Source organism: Chelonoidis abingdonii, chromosome 17 (assembly GCF_003597395.2).
Source record: "Chelonoidis abingdonii isolate Lonesome George chromosome 17, CheloAbing_2.0, whole genome shotgun sequence".
Classification (NCBI taxonomy): domain Eukaryota; kingdom Metazoa; phylum Chordata; order Testudines; family Testudinidae; genus Chelonoidis; species Chelonoidis abingdonii.
In genome coordinates this window covers 8,823,690-8,843,476 of record NC_133785.1, presented here as the reverse complement: position 1 = coordinate 8,843,476, position 19,787 = coordinate 8,823,690, and the positions used below count along the sequence as shown (strand labels likewise).

General features: G+C 48.6%; 1 protein-coding gene across 2 annotated transcripts; it reads right to left on the bottom strand.

Annotated features, from left to right (window-relative positions):
* Positions 1–3,132: 3,132 nt before the first annotated feature.
* LOC116835131 (uncharacterized) lies at positions 3,133–8,583 on the bottom strand. 2 transcript variants are annotated; one of them, XM_032797662.2, is made up of 3 exons: positions 7,954–8,583; positions 4,568–5,583; positions 3,133–3,222 (listed from the first exon to the last, which is right to left on the bottom strand). In XM_032797662.2, the coding sequence occupies exon 2, from the start codon at positions 5,523–5,525 to the stop codon at positions 4,587–4,589; it is 939 nt and encodes a 312-aa protein (XP_032653553.1). In that variant the 5' UTR covers positions 5,526–5,583; positions 7,954–8,583; the 3' UTR covers positions 3,133–3,222; positions 4,568–4,586. The 2 variants fall into 2 exon arrangements, with proteins under 2 accessions (XP_032653553.1, XP_074929316.1); XM_075073215.1 differs by lacking the exon at positions 3,133–3,222 and having other exon boundaries at positions 3,308–5,583.
* Positions 8,584–19,787: the final 11,204 nt, after the last annotated feature.

The following is a 19,787-nucleotide window of genomic DNA, read 5'->3' as shown; positions in this document are numbered from 1 at the left end:
ACTGTGGTGGGGACGGAGCTCGCTGCTTTCGCAGAACAAGGGATGGTGGAGTTGGGCTGGGAGGGAGGGAGGGAGGGAGAGAGAGAAAGACAGAGACAAGGCCCAATCCACTCTGCTCTAGGAGAGAGTAAGAAGAGAAGAGAATTTCAGTCCTTGTCGCAACCAGGCCACTCCACACACGGATCATGTTGTGGGTGGGCTGTTGTGCCAAAGGTCTGGGTCTACCTCAATCTGCCCCTTCCTGTTCCGGTTGATGAGGAAGAGGAGAGCACAAACATTTTGATGCAGTAGCGCCAAGGAACTGAAGCTGGGAACTGTTGGCTGCCCTAGATCTGTATGTTCACCTGAGGGCGCATTCACCCTATACTCAGCCTAGGCTCATGGCACTAGTAGGGCCACCTAACCACAACCAAGGGCCTGTATTTCTTCAGGCAGGCAACTCTAATGTTACATAACTTAGAAGATGAAGAATGATCTTAAGGCTCAAGTGGTGGACTGGGAGTCAGGAGACCTGGGTTTGAGTCCCTGCTCTGCCAGTCTGCCTGTGTGAACTTGGCCAAGTCACGTAGTTGCTTTGTGCCTCAGTTTCCCTATCTGTAAAATGGGGAGAACAGCGCCGCCTTGCCTCACAGAGGTGTTGGGAAGATAAATCCATTCAAAACCGAGGCGCTCACATACTGCAGAAATGATTCACTGCTTTTAAGACCAGAAGGGCCCATTCTGATCATCTATGCTCACTTCTGCATACTATAGATCAGAGAACCCCTTTTCCTGCATCACGCCTGTAATTTGTGTGAGCTACAGTGCAGGTTTAGGAAAGACAGCCAGTCTTGACTTAAAAGACTCCAATCAATGGAGAATCCACAATGTCCCTATGTCCACTGGCTAATTCCTCTCGGGGTTAAAAATTTGCCTTATTTCCAGTCTGAATTTGTCTCGCTTCAACGTCCACCGATTGGCTCTTGTTCTGCCTTTGTCTGTGAGATTAAAGACTGCTCTACTCTCAAATCTCCACACCAGCTGCAGACAGTGATCAAGTCACTATGGGAACCATATAAAGACCTAAACTAGATTAGCCCAGTAAGGCAGGAGGCATGTGCTTCCAGAACGCAACCTCTCTGTTGCAGGGATTTCTAATACTACTTGACTCAGCACCAGCCAGTGGAGATCATAACCAAACATGAATCAACCCTTGCCCCTTTTATAGATGAGATCCACAGACAGTGCCAGAACCAGGGAACAGAACCCAGGTCTTGTGCTCTCTGTGACAGAAGCACACCACTGTTCCTTCTTCTTGGAGCACGAGTGAAAGGGAAGGAGGGACAATAGTGCTTACCTCCTGTTTCATCTCAGGTTGGATTCCTCAGGGGTGTTTAAGGCTCACAGTGGTTAGAGAGAAGAGACTGGGAGATCTTCGGGGAATCCCTCAAGTCATCTTTCACCTCTGCTAGCAGGATGCTTGGTGGGTCCTCTGGAAATCCTGCTCTTCCCCTGACATGTCAGCTGAGGCCAAAAGAGTTCCTGGTCTGGGGGTTACCTTGACGTAAGGTCACTTTGGGATAGGGTCAATCTAGAATAGATGGGCGAGTTAGATTCACTAGCCCCTCCTGCCTGAGTTTCTAAAAGGATCTAGGGGCTTTGCATCCTGCCCTTTGGTTTCCCCTTGACCTGGAGGAGCTTGGGTTAACAGCTGGGCTTCAGCGTAAAATGAACAGATTTAAACACAGAGCTCGGATGGTGCACAGCTGCCAGCTCAAAGGACTCTGTGGAGTCAGCAGACTTGATAGTCCCAACAGGATGCCTTGGAAGTCAGGCTGGCAAATGTCTTTCCATGAACTGTGCTGAAAGCAGACACTGCGTCCCCTCTTTGGATGCTTATGGAACTCAGACTTGCCCCTTAATGCTCCCCCACGGCCAGATCCAGACCGTTCTGATTGGACGCTCAGAGCGGCTTCCCCTGAGCTGCCGGGCTTTTCCAAATTCTGTTCTTGGGGCACATCACGCCCTGGTCAGGGGATGGAAGGAGTCTAACCTCTGAGCCTGGGCTGAGTGGCAATGGTGCTTCTACAGCCCTTTCCATTAGAGGCTCTCCAGGCACTGAAAGGCTCCCTCAATCACACATGGGGAAACTGAAACAGGCAGGGGAACTGATCTGCCTACGAGTTCATAGGGGTAGACTCTCCCTGCTCTAACCACTGCACCATTCCCCCCAGGACCCCACTCCCCCGCTCGCAGCATCGTCTCCAACAAACACAGGCTCAAACACTCATCGGGGAGGTCTTTCTGCCTTACCTCAGTCTGCCATGGACAGATGCCAGAGGGAGACGGTTACCCTGTCGGCTGTTTTTTTCTGATGCTCCCCCCTTCACCTCCCAGACATGCTGCTGGGGGGATGAAAGGATCTCTCTATCACTTCTCTCACACACCAGTGGTCCACCTAGTTCTGTATCCCACATCAACAGAAGGCATTACCCAATGCTGTACCAATGAGGGGTGCAATTCCTGGCCCCAGCCGGTGAGCACGTTCTGCCCCAAGTCTGCTCCTAGGAGAGAAAGCAGCTCAAGCTGACTATTCAGCAGTGCAATGGATTCCTATGCCATTGTCTCTGGCAACTGAAGACAGCTACTAAAAAGCAAATGGAGACTGGGAGTGCTAGCCCTAAGCGGATGCATGCAGGGGGATCTGGAACGACCAAAGCAATCCCCAGGCTGAGACATACATGTGCTAAGGAGAGGGTCTGTCCCTAGATCTTCAAACCCAGTAAGGGCAGGAACATGAGCTAGCCAGAGGACATCACAAAGGGGGATGGGGGATAAGGTAGAGCGCTTTAGATGGGTGGAGGCAGCATCCCCAGCAAGAAGCCAAGATCTCTTTGCACATACAGTGCTTACCCAAAGATTTCAATGCAATCTCTGCTGTGCGGAAACCGAGGCACAGGGAGGGGAAGGGAGTTGCTGGAATAGAACCCATGAGTCCTGCTAGCCTTGCGCTCTCACCAGAAGGTGCCCTCTGGACTGCCAAATAGCTAACCCGAGAGCACCAGAAGAGGAAGAAGCGCAGGTAGGGGACAAGGGGAGTGGTATATTCACTCAAGCTTGTAGTGGAGGCTTCACGCTTCCTTCAGCAGGGTGGTGGTTAAAGGCATTGCGCTGTCTTGAATCAGCTCTGCCTGCACCTTTGCAGCCGAGATCCCTTTCCCCCTTACGCCTCCGAGCACCGGGCTGTGTATGGAGAAAAAAAATCAATGGGGGGGGGGGAGAAAGGTTACAATGTTAGATACACACAATGAGTCTACAACAAATGTTTGGGGGGAGGCGGGGGCGGGGGGGAGTTGGCCTCAACAACAGGAATAGCAGGTAAGGGGCTTGCAACAGGTCAGAGTTACAGATGCCCTGGCTGAGTTGGAGCAGAGGAATGCTGCAGCCAGAAGGCAGGAGGGAAACCTGGGCATCCTGTGGGGTTGCTAACAAGGCGCCCGCCGTGGGAAGGGCAAAGGGAGACAGGAAGGGAAGACGGTCGCTCCGTTAACCGAGGCGACCGCGGTGGAACAGGCAGCGCGATACAGTCAAGCAAAATCGAGGTGTCAGTTTTGCCGTTCACTAGGCACAGAGGAGAGAGGCAGAGAAAGAAGAGCCACACAGAGGTTTGGGCACAGTTAAAGCGACGCAGCAGCTGATTTGACGACGAGACGCCGGGAAGTTCTGTACAAGCTGTTTAATCATCAATGTAAAAAACGAAAAGGGAAAAAGAAGCCGTGACACGGATGGACTTTGGATGCACCAAAAAATATCCACTTCCTTTTGTAATACTGAGGTACAGAAAAAGAACAAGGCACCCCTCCCCCCACCCTCTGGTCCTAGCTACGGATCTAGAGACGCACATTTCAAAACTCCGCTCCGCATGCACAACACGGGAAGACCACGCCAAGGAATTAGCCAGCAAAAGAGGGAAAAAAAGAGCACTGCGAGTTACAACGGTTAAAACTGATGAGAGGGGAGGGAAATCAAGAAAGGATCAGCTCTGAATGACGAGCAGAATTGCCCTGGCTTTCAGTGCAGCTTGCAGGGGGGGCAGTTCGTCGTGGTGGGTGACTGATCTTCCAAACTGGAATTATTTTCTTAGTGACTGAACCAAAACAAAAGAGAACATGAGGAAAGGAAACCAGGAGGGAAAGGGGATGAGGGAGGAAGGTAAAGAAAAGATGCATCCTAACAAACCTTGGAAAGTGGGAGCACGAGAAGACTGAAGGAAAAGAGAGGTTAATTTCTTAACGGGCAGGGAGGCAAACTCACTTCTCGCCAGAGCTTCTTGACCTTCAAAGGAAATCTAGGCTATATATATATATAAACACACACATAAAAGGTTGTCTAGTTCATATGAGCCTATTTACTGCCTTTCAGGAGGCATGGTAACCTCCATCCACTGTGGATGGCATCAGAGAGCTACTTTAGGGAGGAGTGGCACTCCCTTACCTCATAAAAAACTGCCAATAAGGAGTTCTAGGGCTACTTACTCTGCACCCTATGCCTCCGCCTCCCACCGAAGCTAAGATCTCTGGTCACTTACTACTATGAGCACAGTGAGATTAGTACGTCTGGGCATACTGAGTGGCATAGCCGTTGCTGTATTTCTCATAGTACTCCCCTGCACTGTAGGTGGCACCCATGCTGTACTGGGAGTAGGTAGCTGCTGCTGCAGCTGCAGCCGCCACTGCTGCATAACCTGTTTGGTTGTACACTTGGCTGTATGTCTGGGCGGCAGCCGCAGCAGCGTAAGGATCAGTATACTGGGCCACCGCAGCAGTCGTCCGCCTGCCCACAGGGCTCCTCTCTCTGTAGGCGGTGGAGGTAGAGGGTGGAGGTGGCAAGGCCCTCTCGTATACGGTCCTGGCAGTCATCGCCCTGTCGTAGAGCTCATAAGCAAAGCGGTCGTAATATTCCCGGTCATACCAAGATCGGGTTGCATATGGGGTATATGGAGACGGTGGGGGGGGGATGCGCCCCCTGGGGAAGTAGTAACTGGGCAGTGCAGGTGGTGGAGGTGGCACAGAGGTCCCCTTGGTTGTCTTGAGCGAGTTGTTGCTCTTGGATAGTGTTACAAAGATCTTCTGGTCCTCCAGAGGCATGTCGTTGAGGTTCAAGATGGCGTCCATGGCTTCCCTCTCCTTGGCCATGTGGACAAAGGCGTAGTTCTTGACAATGTCACACTCCACCACCTTGCCAAACTTCTCAAAGAGCTCCTTGATCTGGGCTGTGGTGGCCTTGCTGGAGACATTGCCCACGTAGATCTTGGTGGCGTTACGGATCTTGGAGGTGGCGTACTCTACCGTCAGGTTGGCCCCGTAGAACTCCTGCTTGTGCAGCTCACTGATGGCCTTGTGGGCCTCGTCCTCCTTCTCCATGTGCACAAAGGCGAAGTTCTTCAGGATGTCACACTCGTTCACCTGTCCATACTGCTCAAAGAGCTTCTTCAGCTCATCCACTGTGACAGAAGGGGAGACCCCTCCCACGAAGATCTTCACCATGGCAGGAGGTTGCACTTCCAGCCTGCAATGCTCTCAGGAATCACCCACGCAAACTCAACTGAGAGACAGAGGGGAGAAGAGTTACTTCTGGCTGACGTTCAAGCTATCATAGTGATACCAAGTAGGGCTGTCAATCGCAGTTAACTCATGCAATTAACTCCAAAAAATTAATTGCGATTAATTGCACTTATACCAATAGAATACCAATTGAAAGGTATTAAGTATTTTTGGATTTTTTTACATTTTCAATATTGATTTCAATTACAACACAGAATACAAAGTGCACAGTGCTCACTTTATAGTATTGTTGATTACAAATACATGCACTGTAAAAATGATAAAAGAAATAGTATTTTTCAATTCACCTCATACAAGTACTGAAGTGCAACCTCTTTATTGTGAAAGCGTAACTTACAAATGCAGATTTTTTTGGTTACATAACTGTACTCTAAAACAAAACAGTGTAAAACTTTACAGCCTACAAGTCCACTCAGTCCTACGTCTTATTCTGCCAATTGCAAGTTTGTTTACATTGACAGGAGATAATGCTGCCTGCTTATTTACAGCGTCACCTGAAAGTGAGAACTGGCGTTCGCATGGCATTTTGTAGCCGGCATTGCAAGGTATTTACATGCCAGGTATGCCCCTTCCATTGTTCGGCCACCGTTCCAGAGGACGTGCTTCCATGCTCTTTAAAAAAATAATGAATTAAATTTGTGACTGTACTCCCTGGGAGAACTGTATGTCTCCTGCTCTGTTTTACCTACATTCTGCATATATTTCATGTTATAGCAGTCTTGGATGATGACCCAGCACATGTTCATTTTAAGAACACTTGCACAGTGGATTTGACAAAATGCAAAGAAGGTATCGAAATGAGATTTCTAAAAATAGCTACAGCACTCAACCCAAGGTTTATGAATCTGAAGTGTCATCCAAAATCTGAGAGGGATGAGGTGTGGAGCATGCTTTTAGCAGTCTTAAAGAGCACAGGGACAGACTAGTGGTTTGAGCATTGGCCTGCTAAACCCAAGGCGGTGAGTTCAATCCTGGGGAGGGGCATTTAGGGATCAGGGGCAAACATCTGTCTGGGGATTGGTCCTGCTTTGAGCAGGGGGTTGGACTAGGTGACCTCCTGAGGTCCCTTCCCACTCTGATAGTCTATGAACACTCTGATGCAGAAACTACAGAACCCAAACCACCAAAAATCAACCTTCTGCTGGTGGCATCTGACTCAGATGATGAAATGAACATGCATCAGTCCACACTGCTTTGGATCATTATCGAGCAGAACCAACCATCAGCGTGGAAGCATGTCCTCTGCAATGTTGGTTGAAACATGAAGGGACATATGAATCTTTAGCGCATCAGACACATAAATATCTTGCAGCGCCAGCTACAACAGTGCCATACAAATGCCTGTTCTCACGTTCAGGTAACACTGTACATAAGAAGCAGGCAGCATTATCTCCTGCAAATTGTAACCAACCTTGTTTGTCTGAGTGATTGGCTGAACAAAAGAAGTAGGACTGACTGGACTTATGGTCTCTAAAGTTTTACACTGTTTTGTTTTAGAATGCAATTTTTTACATCATTCTATATTTATAAATTCAGCTTTCATGATAGAGATTACACGACAGTGCTTATATGAGGTGAATTGAAAAATACGTTTTTTGTTTTTTTACAAATATTTGTAAAAATATAAAGTGAGCACCATACACCTTGCATTGTGTTGTAACTGAAATATATTTGAAAATGTAGTAAACATCCAAAATATTTAAAATAAATGGAATTCTACTGGTTAACAGAACGATTAATCGTGCAATTAGTCACAATTAATTTTTTTAATTGCTCGATAGCCCTAATACCAAGCTCTCCAGGGGCTGACAGAAAAAAGCTGGACTGGGAATCCTGCGGCTCTTTTCACAGTTGTGTATGGAAGCGGGTTAGGAACTAGAGTGAAACCCGTAGTAAAACCGTAGCTGCTTAGCTTTGGCAGCACGCAGCCCAGACACACAATCTGCACCTCCTCCACTGGGGAAAACTCAGCACTGGGCCGGGTGCTGGAGAAACGGACAGGGCAGCCCCGGTCTCAGACGCCTTGGCCACCTCCAGCGGGACAGGAGCCCGGTGCCCTGGGCAGGGAAGGGGGCGTGGCTCGGAACAGGGGACGGTGATCCTGAGGGACAGACAGGAAACCCTTCGCCTTGTGACCACGCCCCTCGGGGTCTCCGCAGGGCCAAGGGCCTCTGCCTCCCCTCACGTCACCGTGCTCCCCAACGTCACCCAATGGTACCGCCCCACCTCAGCGGTATCGCCCCCCCGTGTTTCCCGCATGCGCACTGAGCACAAACCAGCCCACCCATCCGGCACGCGCGAGCTGCGGCGGGACCATGAGCCATCCGGCTCCTTCCCGCCCGGGACTCACCGCGGAGCAGGGCGGAAGGGCCAGGAGGAACAAAACAGCGCAGCTCCCAGCGGAAACCAACTGTTCCTCCAAAACCACAGAAACAAGATGGCGGCGCTCACTTCCGGCCACTCCCGGAAGTCCACCTACAGGGGTAGAAGCGATTAGGGCGCCGCCATATTTGGGACACGTGATAACCATCGCTCTCGCAGAAAACTAAGGGGTGGAGGAGAGGAAAACGCTGCTCCAGTGACGGCGGGAGCATCGCGCAATCATTTGATGGTGGCCCCTCCCATTCCTGCTGAAGCCACACGGTGGTGCCATCTTTGCCTCATATGATCAGGAAGCAGCAAGAAAGAGTCCGTCTCCCTCCAAGATTAGGACAGAGGTTGGGGCCACGTTTTGTGCCAGGCAGATCCCCTGCCCCAAGGAGACCTGGCTCAGCTGCTGGGCCTAGCCTCCTTACTCCGCCCAGCTCACTGCCCCAGCCTAGCCACAGTTGCTGAAGAGTTTGGCAAGGCAGGTGGCTTCAGGTGTTAGGAAAAGTTACCAAGGCATAACATGCCTGTGGCTGGAGGGGTCACAGCACATCTCCTTGCTCATTGGCCAGTAGCAGACTAGGCTCAGGAGGTGCTTGAGGATGCAGTTCTTCCAGTGAGAAACAGCACAAATGAGCAAGGATGAGGGGTTGTTTAGCCTCTCTCTACTCCAGGAAGAGAGCAGATCAGACTGCATTGCTAGAAGCAAGGGAGATACCACTGTCTGGTTGCAGATGCTGGCGTACAACAGGGATAGTTTCCAATCTAAGAAACACAATAGAGCGGTGAAGCAAGGATGGCTTGGAAGAGCAGGAATGGGGTATGATGCCTTTTACCTTTAGCTTACAACCGCCAATCTGTCTCTAGGAGCAAGGGGGAGAGGCAGGGGGAAAGAGACAAACGTGTCTCAGATTAATCCACCTTTAGCGCACTGCTTTCAAATATGACCCAGGTCAGGAGTGGCTGAATATAGGAATACAGTTACTGCCAGACTGGACCAGATCCAAGCTCCATCTAGTCCAGTATCCTGTCTGGCAGTGGTCATTGTCCAACTGTTTTCCATCTGACAGTCATTCAGTAGCCCCACATGATACAACTTAATTCTCAGCCCCACTCCCACTGGAGAGGCAGCCACAAAACCACCACCACTTTTTATTAGCAGCCTCAGTTCAAGGGCCAAGGAGCAAAGCTGCCTCCTGGCGGTAGGACACAGAGACAACGTCAGTATCCACGTTATCATGTGTCCCAAATATGGCAGCCTCCAATTAACAGATGCCTACAACTGAACATATGATCTTTCAAGTAACCACAGGTCTGGAGTTAACCTGTGACTCTAAAAAAATAACTAGCCCCTCTCAGCTTCCTTCACATCAGCACTCAAATATGCCTCGCTCCTGAAAACCAGGGCCTGGATTATGTATAATGAAAGATTAGTGTTAGTAAAGCGCTTTTAAGTGTTGATATGTGCCTAGTATTATCGTTTTTAAAAACAGAGGCAGAGCAAAGAGAAGCAACGCAATTGGTTGAAAAAGGTTCCAGCCCATATGGTAAGAAAGGAAGAAAAAAAGATTCAGCCTTAAGAGCTTTGGTCGGGGAAGTTTTCCCTGGTTCCAAAGGTTCGTAAACTGCCCAGCTTATTCCCCGGGGTTCACCCAGCCACCATTCTGCAAATGGACAGCACTATGGAGCTGTTAGCACAGCCTGGGGACCTTGACAAGGGGTGGGAGATTTGTCGCCTCCCCTCCCTGCCGGTCTCAAGTGAACCGCAGCGTGGGGCTACAGACTCAGAGGCAGGCCAGCCTTCCCGAGCGAGCCCTCCCCTCTCATCCCCCCATGGCCCCTGCGCTCCTCTCCCCACACCCGCATGCCCCCTAACTCTCCGCTCCGGGTCCCAGCCCTCCCCTCTCATCCCCCCATGGCCCCTGCGCTCCTCTCCCCACACCCGCATGCCCCCTAACTCTCCGCTCCGGGTCCCAGCCCTCCCCTCTCATCCCCCCTTTGCTAGTTCCACACCCCTCCCCCAAATTAATCTGCTAACTGCCACCTCGCTGCTCTCCCGCCTCCTGCCAGCACTGCAGCCCCGTTCTCCTCTCCTGCCCCGGGGAGCACTCTCTCCCTCCCCTTCCCCCTCCCCTACCCCCACCTCCACCTGGGGAGGGAGGAGCCGCCTCTCAGTCACTCACCGGGGAAACCCCGGAACTGGCGTCACGCCCCACCACCTATTTCCGCTCCATACCGGAAGTCTGGCACTTTCCCCCCTTGACCACTGGTGCCTGAGCCCTCCCAGGGTAGTGCCATGTTACCTGGGTATTGTGATCAGAGGGCTATTTTTCTCTCTTTCACGATGACACACTTTAGTCTCCCTCCCCGTCCCTACACAATGGAGTTTTCGGGTGGAGGGGGAGCTGTTGGGGATAATGTGGAGCGAAATATGTCATAACATCCTGTTGGCATGGTGCCCGCTTGGGATGAAATAAGTCACTGGCCCACAGACCTGCAACGCAGGCTATGTGTCTTGCAGCATCAACATGGTGTAAAATAAATCACTGGCCCATGGCCCCACAGTATGAAATATGTCACCACACAGCATCGGGGGGGTGTAAATAAGTCACTGACCTGTGGCACCACAGTATGAAATATATCAGCACATGTTGCCCACATGACATGAAATAAGTCATTGGCTCACAGCGCAACAGTGCAAAATATGGGGAAAGCTGGGGAAAACGAGACCAGGAGTTTGAATGTCACCACTTCTCTGTGCCCTGTGTGAAATATGTCACCACACAGAGTCAGAGTGGTGTGAAATATGTCACCGCTCAACAGCAGCCTGAGCTGAGTCACGGATCCATGGCAACGGGTGTTAAATATATTAACAGTTGCTGGGCCTCAGCCCAGTTCCCGGCAGGACAGGTCTCCCTGTCACACAAATCCTTCGCTGCAAATTATCCACACATCATCACCACTCCCAGAAGCTAATGATATAGCTGTGCACCCAGTTACACCAGAGTCCTGCTGAATCAAGGCTAAGGCATCTTTACCTATTAATTATTAATTATGATTATTACTAGTAGGAGTAGGAGTATTGTAGCCCCAAGGAGGCCCAATCATGGACCAGGACCTGTGCTAGGCGCTGAAAAAACTCAGAACTAAGAGACAGTTCCTGCTCCAGAGAGCTGACAACCTCAGAGTAAAACAAGAATATAAGAACAGCCATACTGGGTCAGATCAATGGTCCATTTGGCCAGTAGCCTGTCTGCTGACAGTGGCCAATGCCAGATACTTCAGAGTGAATGAACAGAATAGGGCAATTTCAGAGTGATCCATCCCTTGTCATCCACTCCCACCTTCTGGCAGTTGGAGGCTTAGGACACCCAGAGCACGGGGTTGCATCCTTGATCATTGTGGCTAATAGCCACTGATGGACCTATCCTCTATGAATTTATCTAGTTCAAGAGACTACAAGATGGAGACAGACAGGTGGATACAGATGAACAGACGGGAGTACAAGGAAACAATGAGACAATATTGGTAGCATGATAGGCTGTAGTCTCAGCACACCAGCAGCCTAGCCATTGCCAAGTTTTCTGTAGGACTCACAGCAGAAGAGAGTTTTAAAGAAGGTTTTAAAACAGGATAATGGAATGGAATGCTAAACTATATTGTACTGTTCTGCCAGTACGCTGGCAGGGGGCACTGTGCATAAACAGCTGATTTAAAGTGAATCTTAGGCATACCTGCAAGACCATTAAAGGATCTCATGATGAACACATCCGGTGTGTATAAACAAGCTCTGTGACCAGTCCCTATCTGGTACAGAAAAAATGACACGGTGTCAGAAGTAAACTGAGAACAGAAACAGAAGGAAAACAGCAACAAAGGTTGCAAACAGAAGGGACAAAGCAACGAAGGTTGTAGGATCTCATCAGCATGCCACTCTTCAAGGCCCCCAGAGAACTTCAACTTTGACAAACATTAAGAATGGACAGACTGGAAACAATATTTTGCAAGATTTTGCATTGCTACCAAGCTGCACAAAGAAACTGGAAATGTACAGGTATCATCTATATTTTATGCTATACGAAAGCAAGCAGAGCATATCTTTAAATCCTTTTAAAATTTGGTTTAAGATAGAGCATGTTTCCATCAGAGAATTCAAGAACCAGAGGAAAATGTTGAATCATTTATAAGAGCTCTGCAATACAGTAACTGAAAACTGTGATTTTGGAAATGCAAAACATGAAAATATTAGAGGCAGGCTCACTATTGGGTTAACAGGCAAAAACCTTTACAGCAGCTCCAATTAAAAATAGATCTAACTCTACACCAGCTATTTAAATTGCAAAACAGTCTGAACTGGTGAAACAGCAAAACCTAGAGCAACTTGACATACCTGAAAAACCTGAAACTAGCTTAGAAACTGTAAACAGACACTTGGGCATTAAAAGTTAGTATCATAAAACCCCTGAGGCGAGGAGAGAAAACTCCCAAGCTAGGGCTATGTACACACTACAGCTTATGTCAGTATAAATTATGTTGCTCAGGGGTGTGAATAAGCCACCCTCCCCAAGGGACGTATGTTACACCAACCTAAGCACTGGTGTGGACAGTGCTATGTCAGTGAGATAGCTTCTCCCACCGACATAGCTATCACCACTCATGGGGGCTGTAGTAATTAAGTCAATAGAAGAGCTCTCTCCCATTGACTAAAGCTCTACAGCAGTGCAGCTGCACCATAGTCTAAGAGGGACAAATTCCAGTCTACGTGCATAAGGTGTGGAAAAAGTCATATCCAAAGAGTTTATACATATCCAGTCGGAGGCACATGGTGTAATACAGGGGTTCTCAAACTGGGGGTCCGGTCCCCTCAGGGGGTCACGAGGTTATACCTGGGGGGTCATGAACTGTCAGCCTCCACCCCAAGCTCCGCTTTGTCTCCAGCATTTATAATGGTGTTAAATATATAAAAAAGTGTTTTTAATTTATTGGGGGGATGGGGTGTCACATGCATATGCTTGCTATGTGAAAGGGGTCACCAGTACAAAAGTTTGAGAACCACTGGTGTAATACATGTATGAAATATGGACATTTTACAGCTGTTAGCCGCACCAAAGCAGTCAGGGAGTTGATTCATATTACAGACAACCAAGAGCAATTGTTTCTGGGATCTATCACTTGTGATGAAACAGAACCTATCTGGAGAGTGAAAATGACTATTCATGGAAAGTCTATTGACTTTAAAATTGACCCAGGAGCTGGACTCTGACACAGCTCTGACTAGCCCTGGAGGTATTTTGGACTACATTGGGCCAGTTCACCACAGAAACAACTTACAAAGGCAAAAACTATGCATTCACAGTGCATGTGGATCAAAGGATCAGAGACCAACAACTTTTTCAGCCGCAGTGTGGCAGCCATAGAGAGCCTAGTGAGAAAGGTAGAAGAACTTAATGGAGGACTTGATGATATTGGACATTTGAAAGGAGATCCAGTACAAATCAACTTAAGAACAATCCTTAACCATTCAGTGTACAAGCATCCCTGCCAGAGAGACCATGGAAGAGACAAGCTGCAGATTTATGCAAATTTATAATTAATTATTTCCTGGCCATAGTGGACTATTTTTCCAGGTACATAGAAATAATATAGTTGAAAGACATAACATGTCTCAGTGTGATCGAGAAACTTAAGTACACTTTTGCTCATTTCAGTATTCCAGAACAACTAGGGACGGAGAATGGATCACAATTCACTACAGCAGAATTTAAATCATTCCAATCGAAATATGATTTTGATCATATTACTAGCAGCCCACGTTACCCACAAGTGAATGGAGAGGCTATCACAGTTGTACAGACAGCCAAGAAAATCCTACAGCAGGAAGATCTAGTCCTCCCTCTTCTGAGTCACAGATCAACACCAAAAGCAGCTACTGGATATAGTCCAGCACAATTCCTGATGGGAAGACAATTCAGAACTATTGTTCCAACTTTGGAAAAGAATCTATCTTCAAAGTGACCAGACATTAAGAGAGTAGCCAAATCGGATGCAAATGCTTAAAGCACTTATGAACACTTTTACAACAAATGTCACTCATTTAGAGAACTGCCCTGTCTATAACCTGGTGACCATGTTCATGTCAAATTGGATGGAGAAAATGGAAGGACAACTCCAGGTGTTGTAAAGAAAAAAAATTCAGCGTCCAGATCATATGTAATCAAGCCTAACAGTGGAGAATGCAACAGAAACCATCAACATCTACAGTTTGTTCCTCAGAATGAACAATCAACAGAGCAAACTCTACAGATGGCAGATGCAGAACAACAACAAGAAGACTCAAGGATTCCAAACTAGCCACAGCCAGTTGTTGCAGCTAATGGACAGCCAGAAGACCAAGTTGTTATATATTCAGGTTGTGTAATTAGAAAACCAGTATGATTGAGAGACACTTAACAGACCGATACATACTGAATTTCAAAGATAATGTGATAGTGCAAATATTGCAAATGTAGGAAAGTGGAACTTTAGTTCTCCCACTGTGGGGCACTGAATGTAAAATACCATATTTAAAGCTAAAACTTAGGCTTGGTCTACACTAGTCTATTATTCGGAATTAGCTGAGTTAATTCGGAAAAAAAATAAAAAAGATTCCATCCACATGACCAAACCGTTTTTTTCAATTTAAAGGGCTCTTTAATCTGATTTCTGTACTCCACCTCGGCAAGTGAAGTAGCGCTTAAATCGAGATCACAATCCTGGGTTAAAGGTATTGTGGACGCAATTCGACATTATTGGCTTCCGGGAACTATCCCAGAATGCTCCCTTGTGACCACTCTGGACAACACTCTCAACTCCAATGCACTAGCCAGGTGGGGAGGAAAAGCCCCGGGAACTTTTGAATTTCATTTCCTGTTTGGTCACCATCAGCACAGGTGACCATCAGCACAGTCCACCATCACAGGCGACCATGCAGAGTCCACCATCACAAGAGATCACGCAGTCCTGGATTTGCAGACGAGCTCCAGCCTGGTCCGAACCGGGGGTACTGGATCTCATTGCATGTTGGGGAGACGAATCTGTTATGGCAGAACTACATTCCAAAATAAGGAACACAAATATGTACGCTAAAATCTCCAGGGCCGTGACGGAAAGAGGCTACTCCAGGGACACAGAGCAGTGTCATACAAAAATCAAGGAGCTCAGGCAAGTGTACCAAAAAGCCAGGGAGATGAACGGGCACTCTGGGTCACAGCCCCATACATTCCACTTCTACCGTGAGCTGCATGCAATTATGGGGGGTGACGCCACCACCGCCCCACCACTATCCGTGGACACCTGCAATGGGGGAGTTGCACAGAGCGAGGAGGAAGAGTCATTGGAGGACAAAGAGGAGGAGGAGGAAGAGGACAGTGCACAGGTGCCAAGTGGGGAATCCGTTTTCCCCCCTAGCCAGGAACTATTCTTAACACTAGAGTCAATAGCCTCCCCCACACTCCCAAGGCGGGCTCCCAGACTGTGACCCTGGAGAAGATACTTCTGATGAGTGAGATACTGATCGGAGCCATGTGGTGGGGGACCGGGGGGAAACCCAGTAGCACTGGGCTGTTCGCATTAGTTTAAAGAGCTCATCCCTGCTCAGAGCCTCATCAGAGCCACACGGTAGGTGGGTGGGGAGAAGGTGTGTTGTGTGAAGCGATCATCCTAGAGAGCCCACAGACCCTCCTTTTATATGGCAAACCCACCAGGCTTTGCTTGCTACGGGAAAGGGGGCCCAGCAGTTTGAAAGCATTGAAATGAATGTAGAAGAAGCAGAACCCCACGTGCCCCTAGGCTGCCTGCAAGCTGAATTCTGTTGCCTAGACTTGTGTGATGGCTTACTCACACCAAAGTGGCAAGCACTTCAGTATAAGAGGCAAAATGCTAACTTGTACAGAAAGAACATGTGCTGTGTACTATGAATTGCCTGTTTCACTGAGAAGAAGTGTCCCCTTTGTTCTCTGAAATGTATCTTTTAAAATACTATCCTCCCTTTTTCTCCTCCCACAGGTGCAAATGTTTCAACGCAGGCCCTATCTACTCTGTCCCAGAGGCTGGTCCAGATTAGAAGGCTGAAAAAACGAACTCGGGACGACATGTTCGCTGAGCTCATGCAGTCTTCCCACACTGATAGGACCCAGCTGAATGCATGGAGGCAAACAATTGCAGAGTCCTGTAAAGCATTGCAGAAATATGAAGAGAGGAGGGACACGCGCAATGAGAGCAGGCAGGACGCTATGGTCAAGCTCATGGGGGAACAAACTGACATGCCCCACTGTATGGTGGATCTAATGTGGGAAAGGCAGCAAGACCACAGACTGCTGCTGCAGCCCCTGTATAACCGCCCTCCCTCCTCCCCAAGTTCCATAGCCTCCTCACCCAGAGACCCAAGAACACGAGGGGGGAGGCTATGGGGACCCACACACTCAACCCCAGAGGATTGACCAAGCAGCAGAAAGCTGGCATATGTGAACTTTTGATTTGGTTTCTGGACTTGTCCTTCCCTCCTCCTCCACTCTCCTAACCCAATTCCCCGCCCCCCACCTCCCACCCCCGGTCTACCTTCTGATTTCTCTCAGTGTGTTGTGCAACAAATAATAAAGAACAGTTTTTAAACAATTTTGACTTTACTTCCTTTCATATATATAGGGGGTGGGTAACTTCAAGAGCAACAAACACAACTGTCACACTGGACCCTGGCCAGTCATGAAACTGGCTTTCAAAGCTTCTCCGATGCGCAGTACGCCCTGCTGTGCTCTTCTAATTGCCCTGTTGTCTGGCTGTGTGAAATTGGCCACCAGGCAAGTTGCCACAACCTCCCACCCCGCTATAAACGTCTCTCCCTTACTCTCACAGATATTGTGAAGCACGCAACAAGCAGCAATTACAATTGGAATATTGGTTGTGCTGAGATCTAACCAAGTCAGTAAACTGTGCCAGCGCGCTTTCAAACATCCAAAAGCACTTTCTACCACCATTCTCACTTGCTCAGCCTATAGTTGAACTGCTCTTTATTACTGTCCAGGGTGCCTGTATACGGCTTCATAAGCTGTGGCATTAAGGGGTAGGCTTGGTCCCCAAGGATAACTATAGGCATTTCAACATCCCCAACAGTAATTTTCTGGTCTGGGAAGTAAGTCCCTTCCTGTAGCTGTTCAAACAGACCAGAGTTCCTGAAGATGCGAGTGTCACGCACCTTTTCCGGCCATCCCATGTTGATGTCAGTGAAATGTCCCTTGTGATCTACCAGTGCTTGCAGCACCATGGAAAAGTACCCCTTGTGGTTTACGTACTGGCCTCCCCGGTGTGCCAGGGCCAAGATAGGGATATGCATTCCAACTATCGCCCCGCTGCAGTTAGGGAACCCCAGCACATTAAAGCCATCCACAGTGGTCTGCACATTTTCCAAAGTCACTACCCTTGATAGCAGCCAGTCAATGATTTCGTTGGCTACTTGCAGCACCGCAGCCCCCACAGTAGATCTGCCCACTCCAAACTGGTTCCCGACTGACTGGTAGCTGTTGGGCGTTGCAAGCTTCCACAGTGCTATGGCCACTCACTTCTCAACTGTGAGGGCTGCTCTCATTTTGCGCTTCAGGGCAGGTGACAGCAAGTCACAAAGTTCCATGAAAGTGGCCCTATGCATACGAAAGTTTCGCAGCCACTGGGAATCATTCCAGACCTGCAACACTATGCGGTCCCATCAGTCTGTGCTTGTTTTCCAGGCCCAGAATTGGCGTTCCACAGCATGAACCTGGCCCAATGGCACCATGATCTCCCAATCGCCACATGCCGTGCTTCTAGGAACGTCTGTGTCCATGTCCTCATCAGTATAGTAATCGCACTGTCGTCGCTTCCTCGCCCAGTTTTACAGGTACTGCACATACTGCTGGATAATGCACAAGGTATTTACAATGGTCAAAACTGCAGCGGAGATCTGAGTGGGCTCCATCCTTGCCACGCTATGGTGCCTGCACAGGTAATCCTGGAAAAAGGGCGCGAAATGTAGGAGAGTTGTTCTGTTCAAAATGGCCAATAAAAGGCAGTAAATGGTTGTCTTCTGTAGCTTTCATGGAGGCGGGAAGCTCACTAGAGCTTCAAGAGTGGGAGAGCAGAGTTTGTGGCGGAAGTGAGAGCAGAGTTTGCGGCAGAAGCTGTGAGGCTCAGTTCACGATGGCCGAAAAACGGTGGAGAATTGTTGCCTTCTGTAGCTTCCACAGGAGCCCAGGGCCGACAACATGGAAAAATTAGCTAGCAATGCAAGAGTGGGAGAGCAGAGTTTTCGGCGGAAGCTGTGCTGCTCGTTTCATGGTAGCCGAAAAAAGGTGGGAAATGGTTAGATAAAAGAGTAGATAGAAAGACAAGAGGACATGCAAGGCAGATTCATAGTACCAAGAGACAGGCGGTGCACCATACTGCACTGTCTGCTGGCAGTATGGCATCTGCCATAGCTTTCACAGACAGAGGAGCAAGTGATAGCACACACCCAGAAACACCCACGAGAATGTTTTTGCCCCATCATGCACTGGGAGCTTAACCCAGAATTCCAATGGGCGGCAGGGACTGCAGGAACTGTGGGATAGCTTCCCACAGTCTAGCATTCTGACATTCGATGCTAGCCTCGGTATTGTGGATGCACTCTGCCGAATTCACGCACTTTAGTGGGGACACACAACACCGAATGTATAAAATCGCATCCAAAAATTTGAATAGAATAAGTTCAAATTAATTTCGTTCTGTAGACATACCCTTAGCTATACCTGGCAGAGCATTTAAGGATCTTATGAAGAACACATCTGGTGTGTATAAGCAGGGGCTGAGACAGTCCATATCTGGTACAGAAGCATGACAGATAATGAGGTAGCTCTGAGGGTGTTCACCAGGAGTTCCTCCCAACCCTGAGGGGCAGCACTGGAGAAAGTATGAAGGTGCTTAGTTGAAAATTTAACAAGTGGGTGATGGAGGCTGCATCCTGGGCCAATCAGAGGTGGGAGTCAACCTTTCAGTACTACTGAATGAGAGATGATAGGTAAAGTGGAGTTAGGTCAGGAAGTGAAGGCAACCAGCTTATGTTTGATAAGATAGAGAACAAGAGGCCAATGAAAGGATGCAAAGAGAGGAGATACTTGACCAATGTGATGGGCTAGGCTAGAAAAATGATCTTTGCAGCTGCAGTATTCTGAATGGATACGAATGGGTCAAGATGAGAGAGAGAGATGGAAGACATGGGATGAGAGCCTGGATGAGAGGTTTAGAAAGGCTATATCTGAGAGATGTTTTGCAGAAAGAGTCTGCAAGATTTAGCCATAGACTGGATATGAGGCCTTAGAAAGTAGTCCAAGTTGAAGATGATGCCCAAGTTACAGAACTAAATGACAGGCAGGCTGGAGGTATTGTCCACAGTGCTCAAGAAAGATGGTAGTGGGGAGGGCTGGGGGAGGAAGATTAAGAGCTCTGTTTTAGTCATGTTGCAGTTGAGCTGACAGCTAGACATCAATGAACAGATGTCAGAGAGACAGGGCAAAATTTCATTTTGGACAGAAGGAGCCAGGTCTGGAGCAGAGCAGGATCTGTGAGAGCTGTCCACACAGAGATGGCAGTTGAATTTGTGGCTGAGATTACCAGAGATAAGGTGTAGTGGGAGCGGGGCCGGCTCCAGGCACCAGTGAAGGAAACAGGCGCTTGGGGCGGCCAAGGGAAAGGGGCCGCACATCTTGGTCTTCGGTGGAATTTGGCGGCGGGTCCCTCAGTCCCACTCTTCCTCTTTGAGTTTTTTTTTCCTTT